This window comes from Geotrypetes seraphini, chromosome 8, assembly GCF_902459505.1.
Source record: "Geotrypetes seraphini chromosome 8, aGeoSer1.1, whole genome shotgun sequence".
In the NCBI taxonomy this organism is placed as follows: domain Eukaryota; kingdom Metazoa; phylum Chordata; class Amphibia; order Gymnophiona; family Dermophiidae; genus Geotrypetes; species Geotrypetes seraphini.
The window spans coordinates 6,627,272-6,647,545 of NC_047091.1; the positions used below are offsets into that span (position 1 = coordinate 6,627,272).

At 42.4% G+C, this 20,274-nt stretch overlaps 1 protein-coding gene across 10 annotated transcripts in view; it reads right to left on the reverse strand.

Annotated features, from left to right (window-relative positions):
• FGR (FGR proto-oncogene, Src family tyrosine kinase) overlaps positions 1-20,274 on the reverse strand; it is a 146,565-nt gene that overhangs the window by 46,596 nt on the left and 79,695 nt on the right. For 5 of the 10 annotated variants that reach the window (XM_033954718.1, XM_033954723.1, XM_033954714.1 and 2 more), the window contains 4 exons: positions 15,003-15,084; positions 11,433-11,686; positions 5,423-5,525; positions 4,936-5,034 (listed from right to left, as the gene is read on the reverse strand). In XM_033954718.1, coding sequence (XP_033810609.1) covers positions 4,936-5,034; positions 5,423-5,525; positions 11,433-11,670 — 440 coding nt within the window. In that variant the 5' untranslated portion in view covers positions 11,671-11,686; positions 15,003-15,084. Of the gene's footprint in view, positions 1-4,935; positions 5,035-5,422; positions 5,526-11,009; positions 11,134-11,432; positions 11,687-15,002; positions 15,085-20,274 lie in introns of those variants that run through there. The other 5 variants (XM_033954722.1, XM_033954720.1, XM_033954721.1 and 2 more) reach the window with 3 other exon arrangements.

A 20,274-nucleotide genomic window follows, 5' to 3' on the forward strand; every position in this document is an offset into this window, starting at 1 on the left:
CAAGCCTTTGAACAAGCAGGAAGGCTCAGCTGCAAGCGGCAGGGAGCACAGTTCATGCCTTTTTTTCCAATAAGTCAGCAGTGAGCCACAGCAATGAGGAGAGACAGTTAGGTTTGTGAACCGTGGCAATAAGAAGAGGTAAGCCAGTTCACAGGAACTGCGGAGAGAAACAGGGCAAAATCTGATTGATAAGGATTTATTTCTGACCTTAGTTCATTCATTAATTTAAGACAAGAGTAGATTATGCAAATGTTGTACTTTATGGTCTTTCACAACAAAACTTAAGAAAATTACATACATTACAGAATATAGCTGTAAGTAGAATAGGCAGATAAAGCACAGTTACTTACCGTAACAGGTGTTATCCAGGGACAGCAGGCAGATATTCTCACGTATGTATAGGTAACATCACCGACGGAGCCCCGGTACGGACCACTTTCAAAGTGCATCACCACTTTAAGACTTTAGAAAGTTTGCGATAGCCCAAACTGCGCATGCTCAAGTGCCTTCCCGCCCGACGTAGGGTGCGTGGTCCCTCACTTAAGATAAGCCAGCTAAGAAACCAAACCGGGGAGGTGAGTTGTGAGAATATCTGCCTGCTGGCTCTGGATAACACCTGTTACGGTAAGTAACTGTGCTTTATCCCAGGACAAGTAGGCAGCATATTCTCACATATGGGTGACCTCCAAGCTAACAGAAATGGGATGGTGGGAGCGTTGGCCTTTAGGAAAATAAATGTTAAAATACAGATTGGCTGAAGTGCCCATCCCGTCTGGAGAAAGATACCAGACAGTAGTGAGAAGTGAATGTATGAACTGAGGACCAGGTGGCAGTTGTACAGATTTCCTTAATGGGAGCAGAGCTGAAGAAAGCCACGGAAGCTGCTTTAGCTCTAATTGTATGGACCGCGACACGACTCTCCAGTGCCAGTCCAGTCTGAGCATAAGAGAACAAGATGCAGGGAATCAGCCAGATGGAAATCATTCTCTTGGAAACAGAATGACCTAACTTGTTTGGATTAAAAGAGAGAAACAGTTGAGGAGATGTGCAATGTGGCTTTGTCCGGTCAACATAATAGACCAAAGCCTGTTTACAGCATGAGAATGAGGCTTAGGGAAAAACACTGGAGAACAATTGACTGATTAAGATGAAATGCAGCGACAACTTTCGAAAAGAACTTTGGATGTGTAATTAGAACCACCCTTGTCATGATGAAAATTGTAGAGGGTGGATCTACTACCCAGGCTTGTAACTCACTGACCCTCCTGGCAGAGGTGAGAGCAATAAAGAAGATCATATTAGTTCAAATGGTGGCTTCATCAACCTGGAAAATACCACATTAAGGTCCCAGACAACAGGTGGGGACTGAAGAGGTGGGTTGACATTGAAAAGCCTTATTATGACTCTGGAGATCAAAAGATGAGTAGTAAGAGGTGTTCCTGCGACTGGTGTGTGAAAAGCCGTAACAGCACTGAGATGGACTCTAACAGTTGTAGATTTGAGACCAGAATCAGAGAGATGAAGTAGAGAATCCAACACCAAATCCACTGATGGAGAAGTTGGATCGTGATGATGAAGGAGACACCAGGAAGAGAACCTAGTCCACTTTCATTGATAATATTGTTAAGTGGCTGGTTTCCTGGAATCTATCGGCTTCTCCGTATTTGCTTATGCTGATGATATACAACTTTTACATCCTCTTGACCCTAACAATTCATCAGAAATTGCAGTTATCAATGAGAAACTAAACCAGATTCATCTATGGCTTGATAATAACAGACTGTCATTAAACATTAACAAAACTAACACCTTGCTCTTCCCCTGGAAAGACAATCAAAAAATTGCTGTTCCTATTACTATCCAAGGGGTTACTCTTAAACAAATAAACAAGATTCGGATTTTAGGTGTTATTCTAGATGAAAACCTAACCTACCACGACCACGTTAGTTATGTGGTTAAGGCTTCCTTTTATAGACTACGTCAAATAAGGTCTATTTCGAAATTCTTATGTCCCAAATCATTGAATATATTAATTCATTCAATGATTATTTCAAAAATTGATTACTGCAATTCTTTATTCAAGGGAATGGCACAAAAAGAAATCAGAAGATTGCAGATAATCCAGAATGCCTCTATTAAATTAATTATAGGGGCTAAGAAGTTCGACCATGTTACTCCATTACTTCAAAAGGCACATTGGCTCCCAGTATCATACCGAATTTTATATAAATTATCTTTACTCACATTTAAATCATTATTATATAAAACCCCTGCTTTTATTTACAAAGTTTTAATTCCATATAATTCTCCTAAATTTTTAAGATCTAATGACCAACTTTTGTTGGTCATTCCTTCTCTTAAAATTATTAACACTCGAAGGCAATTCATTTTTACTGTAACAGCGCCACAGACTTGGAATTCACTCCCACTTTATTTAAGAGAGGAGAAGAATTTGGAAAAATTTAAGAGCCAACTTAGAGCTTTCTTTTTAAAGATGCGTTCAATACCTAATTGAAATGTTAATTGCTCTTTCATCATTTGCTCTGTTATGCATTTTTGATCTTCAATTATTTATTTGTCCTCCCATTCCTTTTGTGTTTTACCTTAATTGTTGATTCTTTCCTATCGAACATTGTATTTCTTCCCCTGTTGTCCTATTGTTTGCTTGTTTTTGTATTATTTACCTTGTTTTAATTAGTTTGTTTTTGATGATTTTATCCCCTTGTTAACATTACTCTCTATTTTATGTACATTTTTGAAATTTATTTTATTATATGTACATCGCTTAGTAATTGTAATAGGCGATTAATCAAATAACAAATAAACTTGAAACTTGATCAAAAATTTGTTGAATAGGTTGAGAGGAATGTAAGGTAGATGGATTCAGCCCGAGAGAACCCAAACTGACAGGTGTAGTGATGGCAGGTTGGGATGCAGAAGAGATTCCTGATTCTGAGTAAGCAGAGTAGGAAGAGGTATGGGCTCCCAGGAACTGAGCTGAAGTAGAAGGGAGAACCAATGTTGCCTAGACCACCATGGAACTATGAGAATCATGGTGGCCGCTTCATTCTTGAGCTGGAACAGAGCTCTCAAGATGAGGATTGGGGGAAAAGCATATAGGCATAGGCCTGTCCAATCCAGGAGAAAGGCATCTGCTGCCAGGCGGAGAGGAGAGTAATGCCCGGAGCAAAACCAGGGCAACTGGTGATTGTGAGGAGCCGGAAGCAAGTTCACTTGTGGAGGGCCCCATTGAGCAAAGATGGACTGGAGAGTTGAGAGTCCCTTCGTGAGGCTGAAGAATTCTGCTGAGGTTGTCTGCTAGGGAATTATTCTCCCCTGAAATGTAGACAGCTGTTAGGTGCAAATGGTCGCCCAAGTCCAGAACTTTTGGGCCTCCTGTCATAACAGGAGAGAGCCCTGCCTCCTTATTTGATGATGCAGTACATTTCTACTTGATTGTAGGCCCCACTGAGTCAAACTTGAAGATGAGCTAAAGTTTAAAAAGAGATTTCTTTTTTTTTTTAAGAAAGCAAAACTAAAAAAAGGGGAAAAAACTGACTAAAAGTCAGAAAGCCGCAAGAGCGAGAAGGCAAGAAAAGTTAAACGATCATTAAACATGTCTTCTTAGCTCCTCGGAAACAAAAAACTGAGGGACCGCGCACCCTACATCAGGCGGAAAGGCACTCGCGCATGCACGGTTCAGGCTATCGCAAACTTTCTAAAGTCTTAAAGTGGAGATGCACTTTGAAAGTGGTCCATACTGGGGCTCCGTCGGTGACGTCACCCATACATACATGAGAATATGTTGCCTGCTTGTCCTGGGATAAAACATGCTACTCCATGGTTTAAGATTTTGATTATTTTATATAAGGCTTTAAAAACAGGGATTACCAAGTACAGTAGCTAAATTTATTACACCTCATGTCCCTTCCTGTACGTTCGAGTCAAGCCTTTTTATTTCAGGTGCCAGCAGTAAAAGAGGCTCATCTGACTAGTACTCGTAATGCTGCTTTTTATTATTTAGCTCCTATCTTGCGGCATAATCTCCCCCAAAAGTTAAGGGAAGAAGTGTTTAGGGTTCGGTTTAGAAAACATTTGAAAGCTTATTACTTTCGGTTGGCTTTTAGGAATGAAGTGGTCAGAGTGATGAATGATAAAATCTGTGAAGGTAGAGAATACATATATTGAATAAATATATTGGAATTTAAAGGTATGTGATGTATTTATGGGGTGGGCTTTGGGGGTTAAATTGAATGAGTTTGGTCTTAAAGGCGGTATATCAAGTGTAATAAACTGTGAGAATATATGGCAGTAAAGCAGAGGTACTTACCCCTGCCACCTGCCTAAGCCTCGAACTGTGCAGAAAGGGCTACCCCAGTGCTGGATCTCCAGGGGTTTGCTGCCCAACGATCCTCAATACTCCATGTGCTGTTTTATTGTTTTTTAAAGCATAGTAAATCCAATTAAGGGAGACTTTGTCCTTTTTTTTAAGCCAGAGGAGGGAAGAAGGGAGCCTGCTGCCCAGAAGGGAAATGGGGTGGGGGGGTTACAGGAACTGACCTGGCGTCATCAGGTATACCCTTAGTCAGGTACCCCAAACCTGAACCCCCAGCTCACTGAATTAGAATGTAAAACAAGAATATAGGCACAATGAAGCCAGAAGCATGGAAGATATCCATCCATCTGCCTGCTAGCAATAGAGAATACCAAGTGGCCAGAGAGCGTACCATCCTATATCACAGAAGACAGCTCAGTTCTCTCTATCTCCGCCTGTTGAAGGATGGATACAACCCATTCGTTTGTATTTGTCTGCTATAAATGAAGGGGTAATAAGGATTTCAAATTTTGAAATGCAATAAATATGAAACGACCTTTAAAAATAACATACTGAATTGGTAAACACTGTAGATACAATTTGGTATTAGCAATACCTACTCTTCTGCCTGGATGGAGTCCACTGGAGCTACATAGTTGCTAGGGATGTAGCCAGTTGCTCCAGTTGTCAAGGAACGAGCTTCCCACCAGTCTCCCTCACTGAAAAAATAGAGAAATTATGGGATGTACTGATGCCTCCATATTTCTGCTCCTGCACTGTGGCTATCTCAAGTAGTCAGACATACTTGCATACTTCTCAGCAATATTTGTTCACTTGGCATGACCATATCTTTAAAGGCCAGGAGAAGCTGCATAACTATCTGACGAGCTAAGAAATAACTAAATATCTGGGCTGATTATCAAATCAATAGAAAAAAAAAAAATCATTCCCAGTGGCTGTACCACCTTTGATAGAGCCTGAGGATGCCATGACAGTACCCTGCACTGATCTTTCCCACCAAGGCAATGTTTGTATCTGCAGTAGCACTGCTTATTTTGACAATGTTTCTGCTATTCTTCAACACCACTGCTTCTACTGGATACTTACGTGTTATTTATTATGTGAAATTTCTCCCCTTTTATAAAAGTCAGGTCATCTTCTGTTCTGGCTTCATAATCATACAGTGCTACAAAGAGAGTTACTCCACTTGCTGCAAAAGGAAACAGAAGAGAAGCAAAAAGCAGAGATGAAACAGAAGCAGAAAGCAGAGATGAAGGAAGTATCAACAAAAGAAAGAAAAGTAGAAAAGAGAATAAGGTGGGAGAAATAAAGAAGAATATTATTTGAATCAATCAAGAACACCACCATAATACAGTAAATGACAGATAAAGATCAAAATGGCCTATTCAATCTGCCCAGTTGAGATACATTCATTTAGGTAGATTGGTGTAAAAATTCAATGCAGGCTATACATTTTTAATAATAATATACACCAGGTCTGCCTCTTTTATCACATCTAAACCATCTTCCTACCACTGACATCTATAACTACTGTTCCAAGCATACTCAAAATCCATCATGGTGATGGCCTTCACTTCCAGTGGTAGACTATTTTAAGTCTTCCTATCTTCAACTTTGATTCTATTAAGACCAAATTTTATGCCAACGTCCATTCCCTCCTTGCACACACACACTTTCTACGTTTTCTGTATTGTTCTCCACAGCTAAAAAGGTTATTGAAGTGTTGTTATAGAAATCTGAATTTCACCATGGTCCCTTCACAACTTCTTGGAAGCCCATTCCACTACTGCTACCAGGGCCAGTCCTACCATTAGGAAGATTATAAATCTGCCTAGGGCATGCATGTCAAACTCAAAGGCTGACAACACTTAGCATTCAGACCCGTAATAGGTTGTCAATATTTATAATGGAGTTGCCAAGGGATGTGCAGTGATTGGGGGTTGGTTGTTTGTTTTGACAGTTTCTTAATGAGACCGGATATAACATCATAGGATTCACTATTTCAGACCGGAGTAGGACGCTGTGGCCATCTTTTGATAGCCGGCAACATGTAAAGGAAATGAACAGAAATAGTAGGTAAGAGCTCCCTCACTGTTAAGATTGTTTGAAGCGAAGAGAGCAGTGATGTTTTAGTAATTACGAGAATCTCGGAGAGAGCAAGAACTAGAAGGCCTTGAGCATGCGCAGATGCTCAAGGCCCAGCAAAAGGAAGACAACAGATCTTCGGGCATCGGCACCGGCATGTCCTGTGCGTTGGTGCTGGTGCCAGATGGGGGTAAGCCAATGTGCTTGGGTGGGTGCGTGGGGGATGCCAGATAGTGGCGGGGGGGGACGCGAGCGGGGATGCCGGATTGCAGGGGGATGCCTGACTGCGGGGGGAGGGGGCGGCGTTCATAAATCGAGTCAAGCTCGGTTTCCGAGGTACCGATTTTGCAAATGTTTTACTCGTCTTGCAAAACACTCGCAAACCGGTGCACTCGCAAACCGAGGTTTGACTGTATTTTATCTTCAAATCTGAATCACACTGGATCTCAATTACTTCCATTTGCATATGATTAGGTACTGATTCTATATTTATTAAGAAAACTGAAGGAAAAAGAAAACTTGTCTTCTAAAGATTTAAAATATGCAAATCTTGTTTCAAACTCGATTCTAAGGCTTAAATTCTTTTCTGCGTATTTTTGATACGATGCAATTTCACCGAAACTTGATTTGCTTATGTTGCATGTCGGAAAGTGTGTTAAATCTTCATTTTACAACTGCTTTTCCCAAAGAACTAGCTTATATTGGAATGCTTTAACTTGATCACACATGCTCGTAATGATCTGATCTTTTCCTTGCAGTTTTAAATTTAAATCATTTAAGTGTTTTGTTATATCAACCATAAAGGATAAATCTTGTAACCATACTGGATCAGAAAACAACCATGTGTCTTGATTTTTAGTAATTAAAAACTGACCTATTTCTTCTTTCAAGTCCCAGAATTGTTTAAGGACCTTGGAGCAGGATAGCCAACGTACCTCGGTAAAGTAGGACAAACCGAAATATTCACTTTCTAATTCACTTAAAAAAGCAGGGAATTGTCGCTGATTTAAGCCTTGAGATCTTATGAAATTTGATAATTTTTTTTGACAAATGTCAACACATTTTCCATCTTTATTACCTTTATGCACAATACTTCTTGATGTAAAATGCAATACGTATGATGAATCTTGGATCCATCACAAGTTTCACTTTGGTTTTTTCTCAGTAATGCTACAAACCTACTCCCAAATGCTACTCCCTAAGGAAGTCCCTGATTGGCTCAGATACCTCAGGCCCCTCCCAAGGAAAGAGCCCGAGGGGCCTGAGCCAATCAGGGCCTAGAGCCCTCCTCGTGCATCACATGATGCACCGGGGTGGGGACTAAAGCCCAGGCAGATATGTCACTGTTGTCCGGAGGAGCAGAAGGGCCTGAGCACTAGTGCTGCCCAATTCACATCGATTCACCAATTCATTTCAGGTGAATCGGTTCGAATTGATTCAAAAACAAAAAAAATCAGCTTCCCGATTCGGCACTGACCCTCCCCCTTCGCCCCCCTAAAGCAGGATCGGAAGCGCTGCCTCTTGCTGGCCAGCCGCTGCTGTTCCTGCTTTAGAGGGCGAGTGGGAGCGTCAGTGCTTCTGTCCGACTTACCCCCTGGCCTCCTGGCCTCAATTTACTTCATTTCAGCAGCCTGCATAAGATCACTAGTGTTAGCGATCTTTGCAAGCTGCCATCGGGTCTTCGAGCTGCCTTCTCTGCCTCGGTCCTGCTCCTCCTCTGATGTCAGATCTTATGCAGGCTGCTGAACTGAAGTAAATTGAGGCCAGGAGGAACACGCAGGCCTTCTGGAGGGGGGGGGGGTTGGTACAAGCCTTCAGTGGGGACAGGCAGGCCTTGGATTCAGGCCTTCAGGAGGACAGGCAGGCCTTGGGTGCAGGCCCTCAGGGGGGATAGGCAAGCCTTGGGTGCAGGCCTTCAGGGGTGGGGTGCAGGCCTTCAGGGGGTTAGGCAAGCCTTGGGTGCAGGCCTTCGGAGGTGGCAGGCAGGCCTTCGAGGGGGGGGAGACAGGCCTTCAGGGGGGGACAGACCTTCAAGGGAATGGGCCCTAGTGTAGAAGTACACAGAGGGAGGGAAGGAGGGGTTCAAAGAGACGTGCATATGCCGGACTTGGGGGGGAAAGAAATAATGGGTCTAAAAATAGAGGAGAGGGAGAGAGATGATGGGCAATGGGATTTAGGGAGGGAAGGAACAGAAAGGGAGAGAAGTTGGACACAAGGGATGGTGTGGATACTGGATAGGAGGGTAGTTGGGAAAAGAAAGGGAGAGATGGTGGAACCTGGGGTGGTAGGGAAGGAGGGAGAGATGCTGGATGAAAGGGTAGTTGAGAAAAGGTGGATCTGTGGATGGAGACGAAAAAAAGGAAAGATGCCAGACCTCTGGGGGAGGGAAGGGAAACAGAAGGGGAGGACAAAGATAGAAGATGGATGGTTAGCACAAAGAAAGAAGGAGATCCTGGCACCAACAAGATCTGAATAAGGACCAGACAACAAAAGGTATTAAAAATTATTTTATTTTCTGCTTTGTGATTACAATATGTCAGATTTGAAACATGTATCCTGCCAGAGCTGGTGTTAGATCGCAAATGTGAGCTAGGATTTAACAGAGAGAGGAAAAGTCTTTTTTGTTTGTTTACACCAAAGTGCCAGTGTGGTTAGGAGAAGGCAAAGGGGATGAAGAGGCTATAAAAGGGTGAAGAGGTTATAAAATAAACCCACCAGGATGTTTAAAAAAAACAACAACAAAAAAAAAACAAACACCCAATTGGGCAGGAAAATCGAATCAAATTGAAAAATCGATTCAATAGGCTGAATCGAATCGAAATTTTTTTTCCTAAATCGGGCAGCACTACTGAGCACCCTTCCAGCTCCCAAATTAAGGCATAGAGAAGGAGGGGGCGTCGGTGGCTGGGCTGTTGTTCAGTGGCAGGAGGGAGTGGGCATCCCTCCTACTGTTTGATTTAATTTTTTTTGGGTGGGGGAGAAGAAGAGGGACTGATGGCAGGAGGGAGTGGGAATCCCTCCTGCCATAATTTTGAAGCAGCTGCGGCAGCGGGGGGATTTTTGGGGGGGTTCATTGAGGAAGGAGGCACCTTGTCACAGAGGAGGGGGCTTTTTTTTTCAAAAAATTTTAATCTCCAAACTAGATTATTGCAACGCCATCTACTTAAATCTATCCAAAAAAAGTATTCTAAGACTCCAGCTAATCCAGAATACTGCAGCCAAACATATCTTCTCAAAACGCAAGTCTGACCATGCCTCCCCACTCCTTGCCAAACTTCATTGGCTCCCAATAATCTCCAGAATCCATTTCAAATGTTCCTGCCTGGCTTTCAAGATCATTCACGGAATCCTCCCTCCTCTTATCCCACTGTCTTTCAACTCCTCCAGTCCCGACTCCTCCAGAACTGCCCAAAAGCTTAACCTAGCCTTCCCCTCTCCATGCGGCATCCACTATTCAGGCAAACTGGGAAAATCCCTTCTCTTCAAAATCACAGGTCTTTGGAACGACCTCACCACCCCGCTGCGGAACCTGAGCTCCCTTCAGTTATTCCGCAAACAACTGAAAACCTGGCTTTTCAGCAAATTGTAGCTCTATCCTTCCCCCCTTTCTCTCCCCCCTTCTACACATAAGTTCATGTAATCCTTTTTCTTCTTCTCTACCCACTATTTTAAGTTCTTGTAAACCGTGTCGAGCTCCATTCTCATGGAGATGATGCGGTATATAAACTTAAGGTTTAGATTAGATTAGATTTTGCTTGTGTAATACACGCAAAATATCTGCCCGATTGAAAAGAAAGAAAAAAACCCGGCAGAAGCCCTGACAGCAGTGAAAGGAGGCTGCTTCTATTAGTTTCCATGGAAATGATTTGCGCCTCCGTGCAAATAATCAATCGCTGTTTTAAAATCGGCTAAGAGCGATTGAATTGCTATCTTTAGTTAATCTGGGCCAAAGACATTTGTTTATGTAATACATCACGACCTGATTATCTGTGCGGATAAGAAGGCCAGTGTTTATATGACACAAGTAGTCCTGGGCAGACCAATGGCCTTGCATGCGAAGACCGTCCAGATGAGCTCCCCAAGCGTAAGTGGACGAGACTATGGTCAGCACTTTCTGATGAGGTGTTTGGAACAAAAATCCTCAGGATAGACTGGAATTCATCCACCACTGAAGTGACTGTGGAAGCGAAGGAGTGACTGTAATGTGTTGAGAGAGTGGGTCGAGTGCTGAGGCTGTGGGTTCAAATCCCATGCTACTCCTTGTGACCCTGGGCAAGTCACTTAATCCTCCCCCCCCCCCAAATTGCCCCAGGTACATTAGATTGTGAGCCTGCCAGGACAGACAGGAAAAAATGCCTGAATGTAAAAACCACTTAGGCTATAAATGTATCTGGTTCCAGATTCGCAGGACAGGGTTACTCCAGTGCTGTATTTACCCCAGTGCCTGCTGGGACTTGTATGTCTTGATGGCCCCATTGCATTCCTTAAGAAAAGCTAGACTACAAGTCCCAGCAGGCCACGGGATAAACCCAGCTCGGGATCAACCGTGTAAAAGAATCGGGATACAGTTGGCCGCCCCGCTACTCACCCGAAGGGACGTCTCTGCACTCGTTGGAGCAAGACGAGCACGTCCTCGCGGGAGGGTGGCCGGTACAGCTGCTGCACACACTGAGGTCGGTAGCGCTGCGCGAGGAAGCTGAGGCCATGTCCATTTCCGGGTCCACCCGCCACCGCGGCGACTCCGGGCTCCGACGTCGGGGACGGGGGCCCCCCGCCGTTTTCTCCCGCGTTCGAGGCACAGCAGGTGCGTCCAGCAGCGTGCGGGGAGCAGAGCGCGAGAACCCTCCCCCGCCCCCTCGCAGCAGCCTCGAGCGCGGCGGTTACACGTTCCAACTGACATTTCTGCACGAGCCCGGGAGAGACGCATGCGCTACAAGAAACGCGCGGGAAGGGAGGCCAGACGCCTCCTCCTCGTTCTCTCTTCTTGCTGCGTGAGGGGATGGCCACTGACCTGAGAGGCCGCTTCGCCCTTGCAGCGTGTTGCTGGCGTAGGGAATGGCGCCCCCGAAGGGCATGGCGGCGGAGGCGGGCGCCGTGGGGAAGTTGTTGAAGTCGGGGATGCGCGTGAAGCTGCCGCTCTGCGTCGGCTCGGGCCCGTAGCGCACATTGGGAGGCGGGCTGGTGGCGCTCTCGCCGCCCTCGGCCTGGGCCTTGTTGGCTCGCTTCTCTTTGCAGTGCACGCAGCCCATTCTCTGCCGGATCTGCCTGGGGAGGAAGAGAGACGAAAGGTAAAATGGCCAGGAAAGTAGGTTTTGGAATCAGCAGGGTTTATGTTATAACATTTTATTGAAGAAATATACAACAATATGATACAAAACGACATTCTTTACAATCAAATTCACAAGAAAACATTTGCATAAACATTTTATCGTTCCTCCAAAATATATTTTAATATATCTAAACCACTTTTCCCCTATATCCCCCCTCACCACTCCATACATATATATTAAAATCTTTCCAATTTCCTTCCCTACCCCAGAATGAAAGGCGACACAAAACACCAAATAAACAAAAATATTTAAATAAATAAATTTTAAAAAAACCAAAATACACACATTTATTTAAATCGAATATAAAGTATTAAGAATCATACTTCTAGCTTTCGAGGATAATTTTTGTATATAAGGATCCCAGATTTTTAAAAATAATCGTGTTCTTTTAGGAAATTTACGAACCTCAAATAAAATTAAACGATGGAATTGATTCCTCCGATGCCAATAATTTGGAGGATCTTTTTGTAACCAATATTGTAATATGCGTTTATGACCAATCATACATGCTTTTTGAAAAAGAATACATCTTTCATGTCCAAAACCCCCACAAGCTGCTGCTTTACCGAATAATACCCCTTTTGGAGATTCAACCAATTGACAATTCCATAATGACCCCAAAAATAATAGGATGGCAGACCAGAAAGATTTGATCAGATGACATTTCCAAAATGCATGAGACAAAGTATTGGAATCCTTCTCACATTTGATGCAAATAGAAGAATTAACTAATCCTGCATGAAATGCTTGTACTTGTGAAAAAAAATGCCCTATGTAAAACTCTATATGTACATTCTCTCCAAATATATCCTGTAATAATTTTTGGCAAACGATGAATAGCTTGACTGAAATCTTGAATTATCAAAGCAGTGTTTAAATGCACCGGATGCTTCAGAACAGAAGGGAAACAGGAGAGACACATTGCTAGGTGCCTTTTCATTGATTTGATATACCACGCTTCAAACATGTTTAGCAAAGTAGCTAAAGTAAAAACAATACACTTCTCCCTCTGTATTCGCTGTGAAAGGGGATTAACAGAACCGCAAATACTGAAAAACCACAAATAATCTTTTTGTACGTTATTCGCTGTTTTCTATTAAAAACCATCGTGAATATAGTGAAACCGCGAATAACAAGGTGGGAGACCTGGCCTGTTCCTGAAGGAGAGGCAAAACAGGGTGAAGAAAGTGCTGGGAATCCGCGATTTTCTCTATGCAAGCTGATATAATTTGGAGGGAGGAGCCAGCATGCTAAAAACTGAATAATCGAAACCGCGAATGCTTAAAACACGAATACAGAGGGAGAAGTGTAAAAGATAAACTAGATGCTTGGTAGAAGGAAAATCAGATACAAATTAAATGACAGACCATTACATATGTACTATATTATATATGAATATACTTAATAAAACATGCCAATACAATAAGTAGCTGGTGCATTTGCTCTTCTGCATAATGAGTGTAATTTCCAAAGCAGTTTCCTTCAGCAATAAGCAATTTGTAAACTGTCTACCCTGGGAGCGGGTAACAGTATGCAGGTTGTTCTATAAAACACTTCTTCCTCTGTATTCGCGGTTTCAGCAATCGCGGTTTTGATTATTCACAGTTTTTAGCTTGCTGACTCCTCCCCCCCAATTACTTCAGCTTGCGTAGAGAAATCGCTGATTCCCAGCACTTCTTTCACCGTGTTTTGCCTCTCCTTCAGGAACAGGCCAGATCTCCCACCATGTTATTCGTGGTTTCACCATATTCACGATGGTTTTTAATAGAAAACAGCAAATAACAAATGAAAAAGTTATTTGCAGTTTTTCTGTATTTGCGATTCTGTTAATCCCCTATCACAGCGAATACGGAGGAAGAAGTGTACTTTCACCCACATCTAAAGGAGGCATGCTAAGGAGCAAGGGTTAGGATGGGGATTGAAATAATGTGTGTACTTTTGTAATTGCAAAGGCAGATGGATTATTTTGGCAAGAAAAATTAATGATGCTATGTGTTCTAAATTGCTTATGCTATTGATTCTGTATCATAGCAAAATCGGGAAAAGACATCAAACGCCCAAGTGTTTGAAATGCTCACTGCTATAAACACTTTAAAGGGGCTTGAACATCATCGCTGGTCAAAAAACCCAGTTATCTTTTTTTCTTTTTTATGCGTGTTTAAATCAAATTCATGTGCGTGTGCAAAGATGCAGAGACCTGACTATGCGTTTTGGGGAATAGAAACAGCTGATGAGTGTCCAAGGGAGCATGACTGAGAACTGGAGCAAGCAAAGTTCTTTTTGATGCAGTTACTTTTGATGCTATGCTGATTTTTTTGTGGAAACATGGCCTGCATTTTGCTATGGTTATCAAATTTTGAAGACTGAAGAATATACTCTAAAATATAAGAATGTGTAATTAATATCAGCAGGAGTTGGGGGGGGGGGTTGGCCTATGAAGCCCATCTGAGGCCTTTTTTCTCCCAATTTTGGATTGCTGATGACCATTTAGCAGTTTAGGATTTGGGCAGTAGATTCCTATATTTTGAGGCTTGAGTAAAAGATTAAGAATTACTGGTATTGAGAAGTTACTCATTCTCCTATAAACATTGTGGTAGTTGAAATCACCCATTATTATGCTGTTTCCCATTTTGCCAGCTTTCCTAATCTCTGAAAACATTTCTTCATCTGTCTGCTCATTCTGTTCCAGGGGACGGTAGTATAACCAAACCCGTATATTCCTTCCCTTCACACATACTGCTATCTGTGTCGTGCAGAATGTTTATTTTGTTTGATTCAATTCCCTCTTTAACATATAGCGCAACCCCCTCCAATTTGATCTATCATTGAAGTATAATTTGTACTCAGGTAACAGTGTCCCATTGATTGTCCTCCTTCCACCAGGTCTCTGAGATGCCTATTATATCTGCCTCATCATTCAGTGCTATATACTCTAACTCTCCTTTATTCTTTAGACTTCTAGCATTTGTATACAGACACTTTAAATTGTGTTTTTCCTTGTATTTGAGAAGATGACAGGAATAACTTGATATCTTTACTCTGCTTCTGTCTTAAGCACTCTTGGCTTTCTTTCACCATTTTTGAAACCTCTCTATTGGGACTCCCTAAATGTTCTGATTCAACAGTATCCTTCAAGAGTTCTTGATTACTATTCAATGTATTGTAAATGAATAAATATATTATACAGTCTGCAGATTTACAAATTTTGTGGTGTCATTCATGTACCTTTGACAAATACTATTCCAACTTACCCAGGAAATGTTGATACTCACTGAATCAGTTCCACCAGTCAGTGTAGCTGCTCCATACTATAGGCCTGAAAGGAGGAAATACCTGGAGAGAAAAGATGACATGTCAGTAAGCACTAGAGATGATGGATCCTCACCAGAATATATGTGCAGGTGCATACAATCAGCCTTGTCTTGTCAGTGATGTGAAAATATGGTAAACATTCATATATTTTCACTTCTTCAACTACAGTCCATCCAGTTACCATATAGGCCAATTCACCAACACAAACTGGAAGAGGGGAAAAGAAAGGAAATAAAAAGGAGTGAGGAACGATAAGAAAGGAGAGGGAGAAATAAAGGGAGTAAGGAAATGGGAACAGTAAATGGGGAACAAAAGGCGAAAAAGGGAATATTTAGTAGGAAACAAATCAAGAGTGGAGAGTTGGAGGAAAGGATGAGCAGAAGGTAAAACATGTGCCAAAGGAAAGAATGTAGCAGGGAAAAATAAGCATGGCTGAGAAGATGAAATGTTTATGGCTGTCCCAAAGGTTTCTGATGCCGTAGGCAAATCTTCAACCATGTGCCTCCAGGGAGTAGCTTAAGGTCTTCCCACCTTCAAGGTGTCCAGTTTCTCCCCATTCCTACTGCTTCTCACGCCCCCCCCCCCCCTCCCTTACACACACACACAGGTGTCCAGCATCTGCCCTTCCTTTTCTTAGCCCCATCCTAAGATGTTCAGCATTTGCCCTTTTTCTTACCATCCCTCATCAGAGGTCCAGCATTTGCCCTCTCCTTTAACCCCCTCTCCCACACCAGGTGCCCAAAATTTTCTATTCCTTTCCTCCCCTCCCACCAGTATTTGCCCTGCTGTACTAAAGATTACGTGTGGAGCCTTGAACAACTATATACTCAAAACCTTTCTGTTTTGGAGAGAGGAAAGACATAAAGGCATTGAGTAAGTGTAGGTGCCTGAGGCTTTGCACCAGGATGCTGAATCTATACTGGCTGCCAATAGCTGCAGATTTCAGGGGCAGAACCTGTGCAGCATCAAGGACAATCTATTGTCATCTTCAACTTCCTACTTCAGTTATTATAACATTAGAATCACTCATAAGTCTAGATGTGATTACAGATTCACAACTAACCATGAAAGATTAGGTTGCAGTTAGCGTTAAATAGGTATATTATAAATTGTTGCTAATGTTGAATTTCATTAATTTTCATGCATTTTTCAACCATTGGTTGTTTCACAATTGATTTCTGCAATGGGCTATATATTGGATTTTTAAAAACCATAATTAGACTATTGCAGGTAGCACAGAATGCTGGCTGCAAAGGTGTTGCTGGATGGAAAATGGTTTGATTCAGTGACATCCTTGTTGCAATCAGTATATTGGTTACCAATTGAACCCTAAAATAAGTTTAAAATATTGGTACTGATTCAAAAGGCACTCAGTAATGAAGTCCCTAACACATTGGCATCTATATTAAGACTTATAGTAACCTTGATTTTTAAGGTCACTAAACCAATGTTTGATGGATGTTCCTAATTTAAAGTGTGCTAAATTGTGTGATAACAGAGCAAGAGAATTTTCAGTTGTTGCACCATCTTTATGGAACACATTACCATTAATGCTGAGATCTATTTCAAAAACACAGCAATTTAGAAAACAATTAAAAATTTATCTGTTCCAGCTGGCTTATAGTTGTGACATTGAAAAATAATTTGTGGATAAAAATGCTGATGATGATGTTTACTGATGAGAATTGATACTATTAACTGAGATGTTGGTTCACTCTGTTGTATTTAAACTAGGTACTGCTGAATTTTATATCACACTTAATAATGGTCTGCAATATTCTCTGAACCAGGTGGAACAAGATAGAGAATTATATTTAAATACAAAAAATTGGGTCTCAAAGCTCCAGGACTGAAAACTACAATTTCAAATGTCTTTCTAAGAGCCCACAGTTTTTCTCATCAGCCCCCAATCAAGTTAGGAAGGGGGGAAAAATCCTCCCTAATGGAGAAAAATGTTCCCAGTTCAAAAACTTAGGCTAACAACTAATAACATCAAGCTACCACATGTAACAGAGAATAAATCAAAACAAATGTTTAAAAACAACAAGGAATGTATGTATCTCAACTCCATGCACTTATGTGTGTGTTCACTGGGGTGTGGTGTTTTCCAAAATACTCTCAATCTCTCTATCAAAGGACCTTTGTAATCCAACAGAAAGAAAAAGGTATATTCTCCCTTGCATATCCTCACTGCAAATCCTCAACAAGGTTCATTGTTTTGCATTTTGGAAAACATCACACCCCAGTGAACACACAGATAAGTGCTTGAAGTTGAGATGCAGCTTTTTTGAACTGGGAACATTTTTCTCCAGTCTATAGTGTTTTTCTTATGCTATAGGAGTGGTTGTCTGACCAGCAGGTTAAACCCTCATCAGTCGCAAGGGCTGCAGAAAGCCCACTGTTTTGATTTCATGCTCCACCTCCCATCACTCTTAGGATGAGCTCCACCCCATCAGTTTTACACTCTACAAGTGAGGAGTAGGGAACCTGTCTGTTCTGCTCAAATTTAACCTTTATTATATTGGGGGGGGGGGGTTATTATCTGGTCGGAGGCTTTTGGTGCTGCAGAGGATCCCGGTCATTTCAGGGCATCTCTGGCTGTGAGAAGATTCAGTCTCTTAGGACTGAGGTCTGTAGCCCACAGGCACACGCCTCACATGATTCCTGTGTGGGAGGTAGAGCATGAAAACAAAACAGTGGGCTCTATAACTCTTGCAGATGATGTGAATTTAACCTGTTGGTCAAGACTACCATTCCTGTTTACAAGAAAATTAGCAAGATAAAACCCAAATGTTCTAAAATCACCATACTGTTTTATAGTGCACAGAACCATTTACTATTGATTACTGACTCGGGGCTGGGAGGTTCATGTTTTATTTTGGGGTTTGAACAGTTTTCAAATGTTCTACTGTTGAATTGTTAATTATTCTGACGAGGGGTGTTTTTTGAAATGGAAGGATCTGGAGCTCTGACTATTCCCTCTGACCAGCTGGCCCACCTCTTCCAAAATGGGCCTTCCCCTCCCTGATGCATCCATAGGAGGGGCCTTATACAACCTGGGCCAATTAGAGCCTCAGGCCCCTCCCCGGATTGGCCCAAATGCCTAAGGCCTCTCCTATGGGGTATTTTTAAAGAATCTAGGCCTGACTGACCACACATCCCCTGGAGAATCCAAGAAGCGGGAACTTCAAAGGGACTCTAATCTTGCTGCAAGTATTGTTTGTATAATTAATACTCCACTCTTAATTGCTGCCAAAGGCAAACTGACTTTTTGTTACACTGCATACTGTGCAATTTTTTATTTAAACAACAAGAATGTGCTACAGCCAAATAAACCAAAAGTCCTCATACATCCCAGTAGTTAGATTAAACAAACCCAAGAGGAAAAATATCTATCTACCTACACAACCACCTGTCTACTACCATCTAGTTATCCTTAAACTAACACTTGGAAACGTGAGCCTAGTAAATGCTAGGTCAGCCAATAAAAAAATTTCCAATGAGTCATGATGTCATGAGTTAATATAACCTAGGCATCCTGGGGTCAATATTCAGCAGGAGTGAGTTTTGCTGACCACCACTGGCATTATTCCCGGATATTCAAGGCTGGGCTTCAGCATTGAATATCCGGTTTATACAGAGCCAGCTAATTCATAGCTGGTTAAGCTGATATTCAGAACTATGATTTATGTGGTCCCATTACTGTGATTACCCTGGCTAGTTAAGTGCTGAATATTGGCTCGTAACTAGCCAGCTGCTGACTCTGTCCCAGAATGGCCCAACAGGAGCTGGTTTTCAGATAGGTGCTAACCACTAATTTTCAGCAGTGACAACTGGTTAAGTGCTGCTGAAAATTAGCAGAGAGCCCCAAACCAGTGATTTTACCAGTCACTGATTTGTATTCATTCTTATTTTTGTTCATTTTACTGTAGATTCAAGAGTAATGTTAGGAAATTCTTCTTTATGGAGAGGGTGGTTGATGCGTGGAATGCACTCCCGAGGGAGGTGGTGGAGAAGAAAACGGTGACAGAGTTCAAACAAGCATGAGATGAACACAGAGGATCGCTAATCAGATAATAATGGGTATACATTGAAGGAACTAAGGCCAGTACTGGGCAGACTTGTACAGCCTATGTCCTGTATATGAACATTCAGTTGAGGACGGGATGGGGAGGGTTTCGATGGCTGGGATGGTTAAGATGGGCTGGAGTAAGCTTTGATGGAGACTCCAGTAGATGGAACCTAAGCACACCGGGCAGAGTTCTGTTTTTCTGGCCCAGAAATATCTAAGAAAAAGAACCATTTAAACTAAATAATTAATTTATGGAGCATGTATGGTTGGGCAGACTGGATGGATCATTGGGGTCTTTATTTGCCATCATTTACTATGTTACTACGTATATACTGTTTTGTCAAGCTGTTTCTGCCTTGGGTGAATCTCCTCATAAAGTCAGTTAATAAATCCAAATAAATACTCAATGTTATCCCAGGACAAGCAGGCAGGTATTCTCACTAGTGGGTGATGTCATCCGACAGAGCCCCGATACGGACATCTTGCAAGCATGTCTTGCTTGAAGAAACTCAGAAGTTTCGAGATGCCCGCACCGCGCATGCGCCAGTGCCTTCCCGCCCGATGTACCGGGCGCGTCTCCTCAGTTCTTTTCTTTCCGCGGAGCTGAGAAGTTCTCTTCAATTCTGCGCTGACTGAAATTTCAGTATTTTGCCTTCTTTCCCCGCGTTTTATTGTTTTCTTACTTTCTTTGACTTTTATTTCTATTTAAAAAAAAAAAAAAAAAAAGTTACAATTATTTCGTCCGGCGGTTCGGCCGGGCCGGCCTCGTGGCTGCGACCTAGCTCCTTCGACCTAGCAACGTCACTTTTCCGGCCTATGTCCCGGCCTATCACCGGTTTTAAAAAGTGCAGCAAGTGCCAGCGTGCGATTTCGTTGACGGACCCACACCGGCGCTGTCTTCAGTGTCTTGGTCCAGAACACGTTCCGAAATCGTGCCGGCCTTGTTCCACGCTCACAGCGCGCTCTTTTAAACGGCGCTGCTTACTTTGGGAGTCCATGTTTAAGATGGAGTCTTCTAAGGAGCCATCTGCTTCGACTTCGACGGATGTTTCACCGGTCTGTTCGAAGCCTGCATCTGCGACTCATGCATCGAGCATCGTGAAGCCAGCATCGTTCACACCGGCTTCTGCATCGAGTTC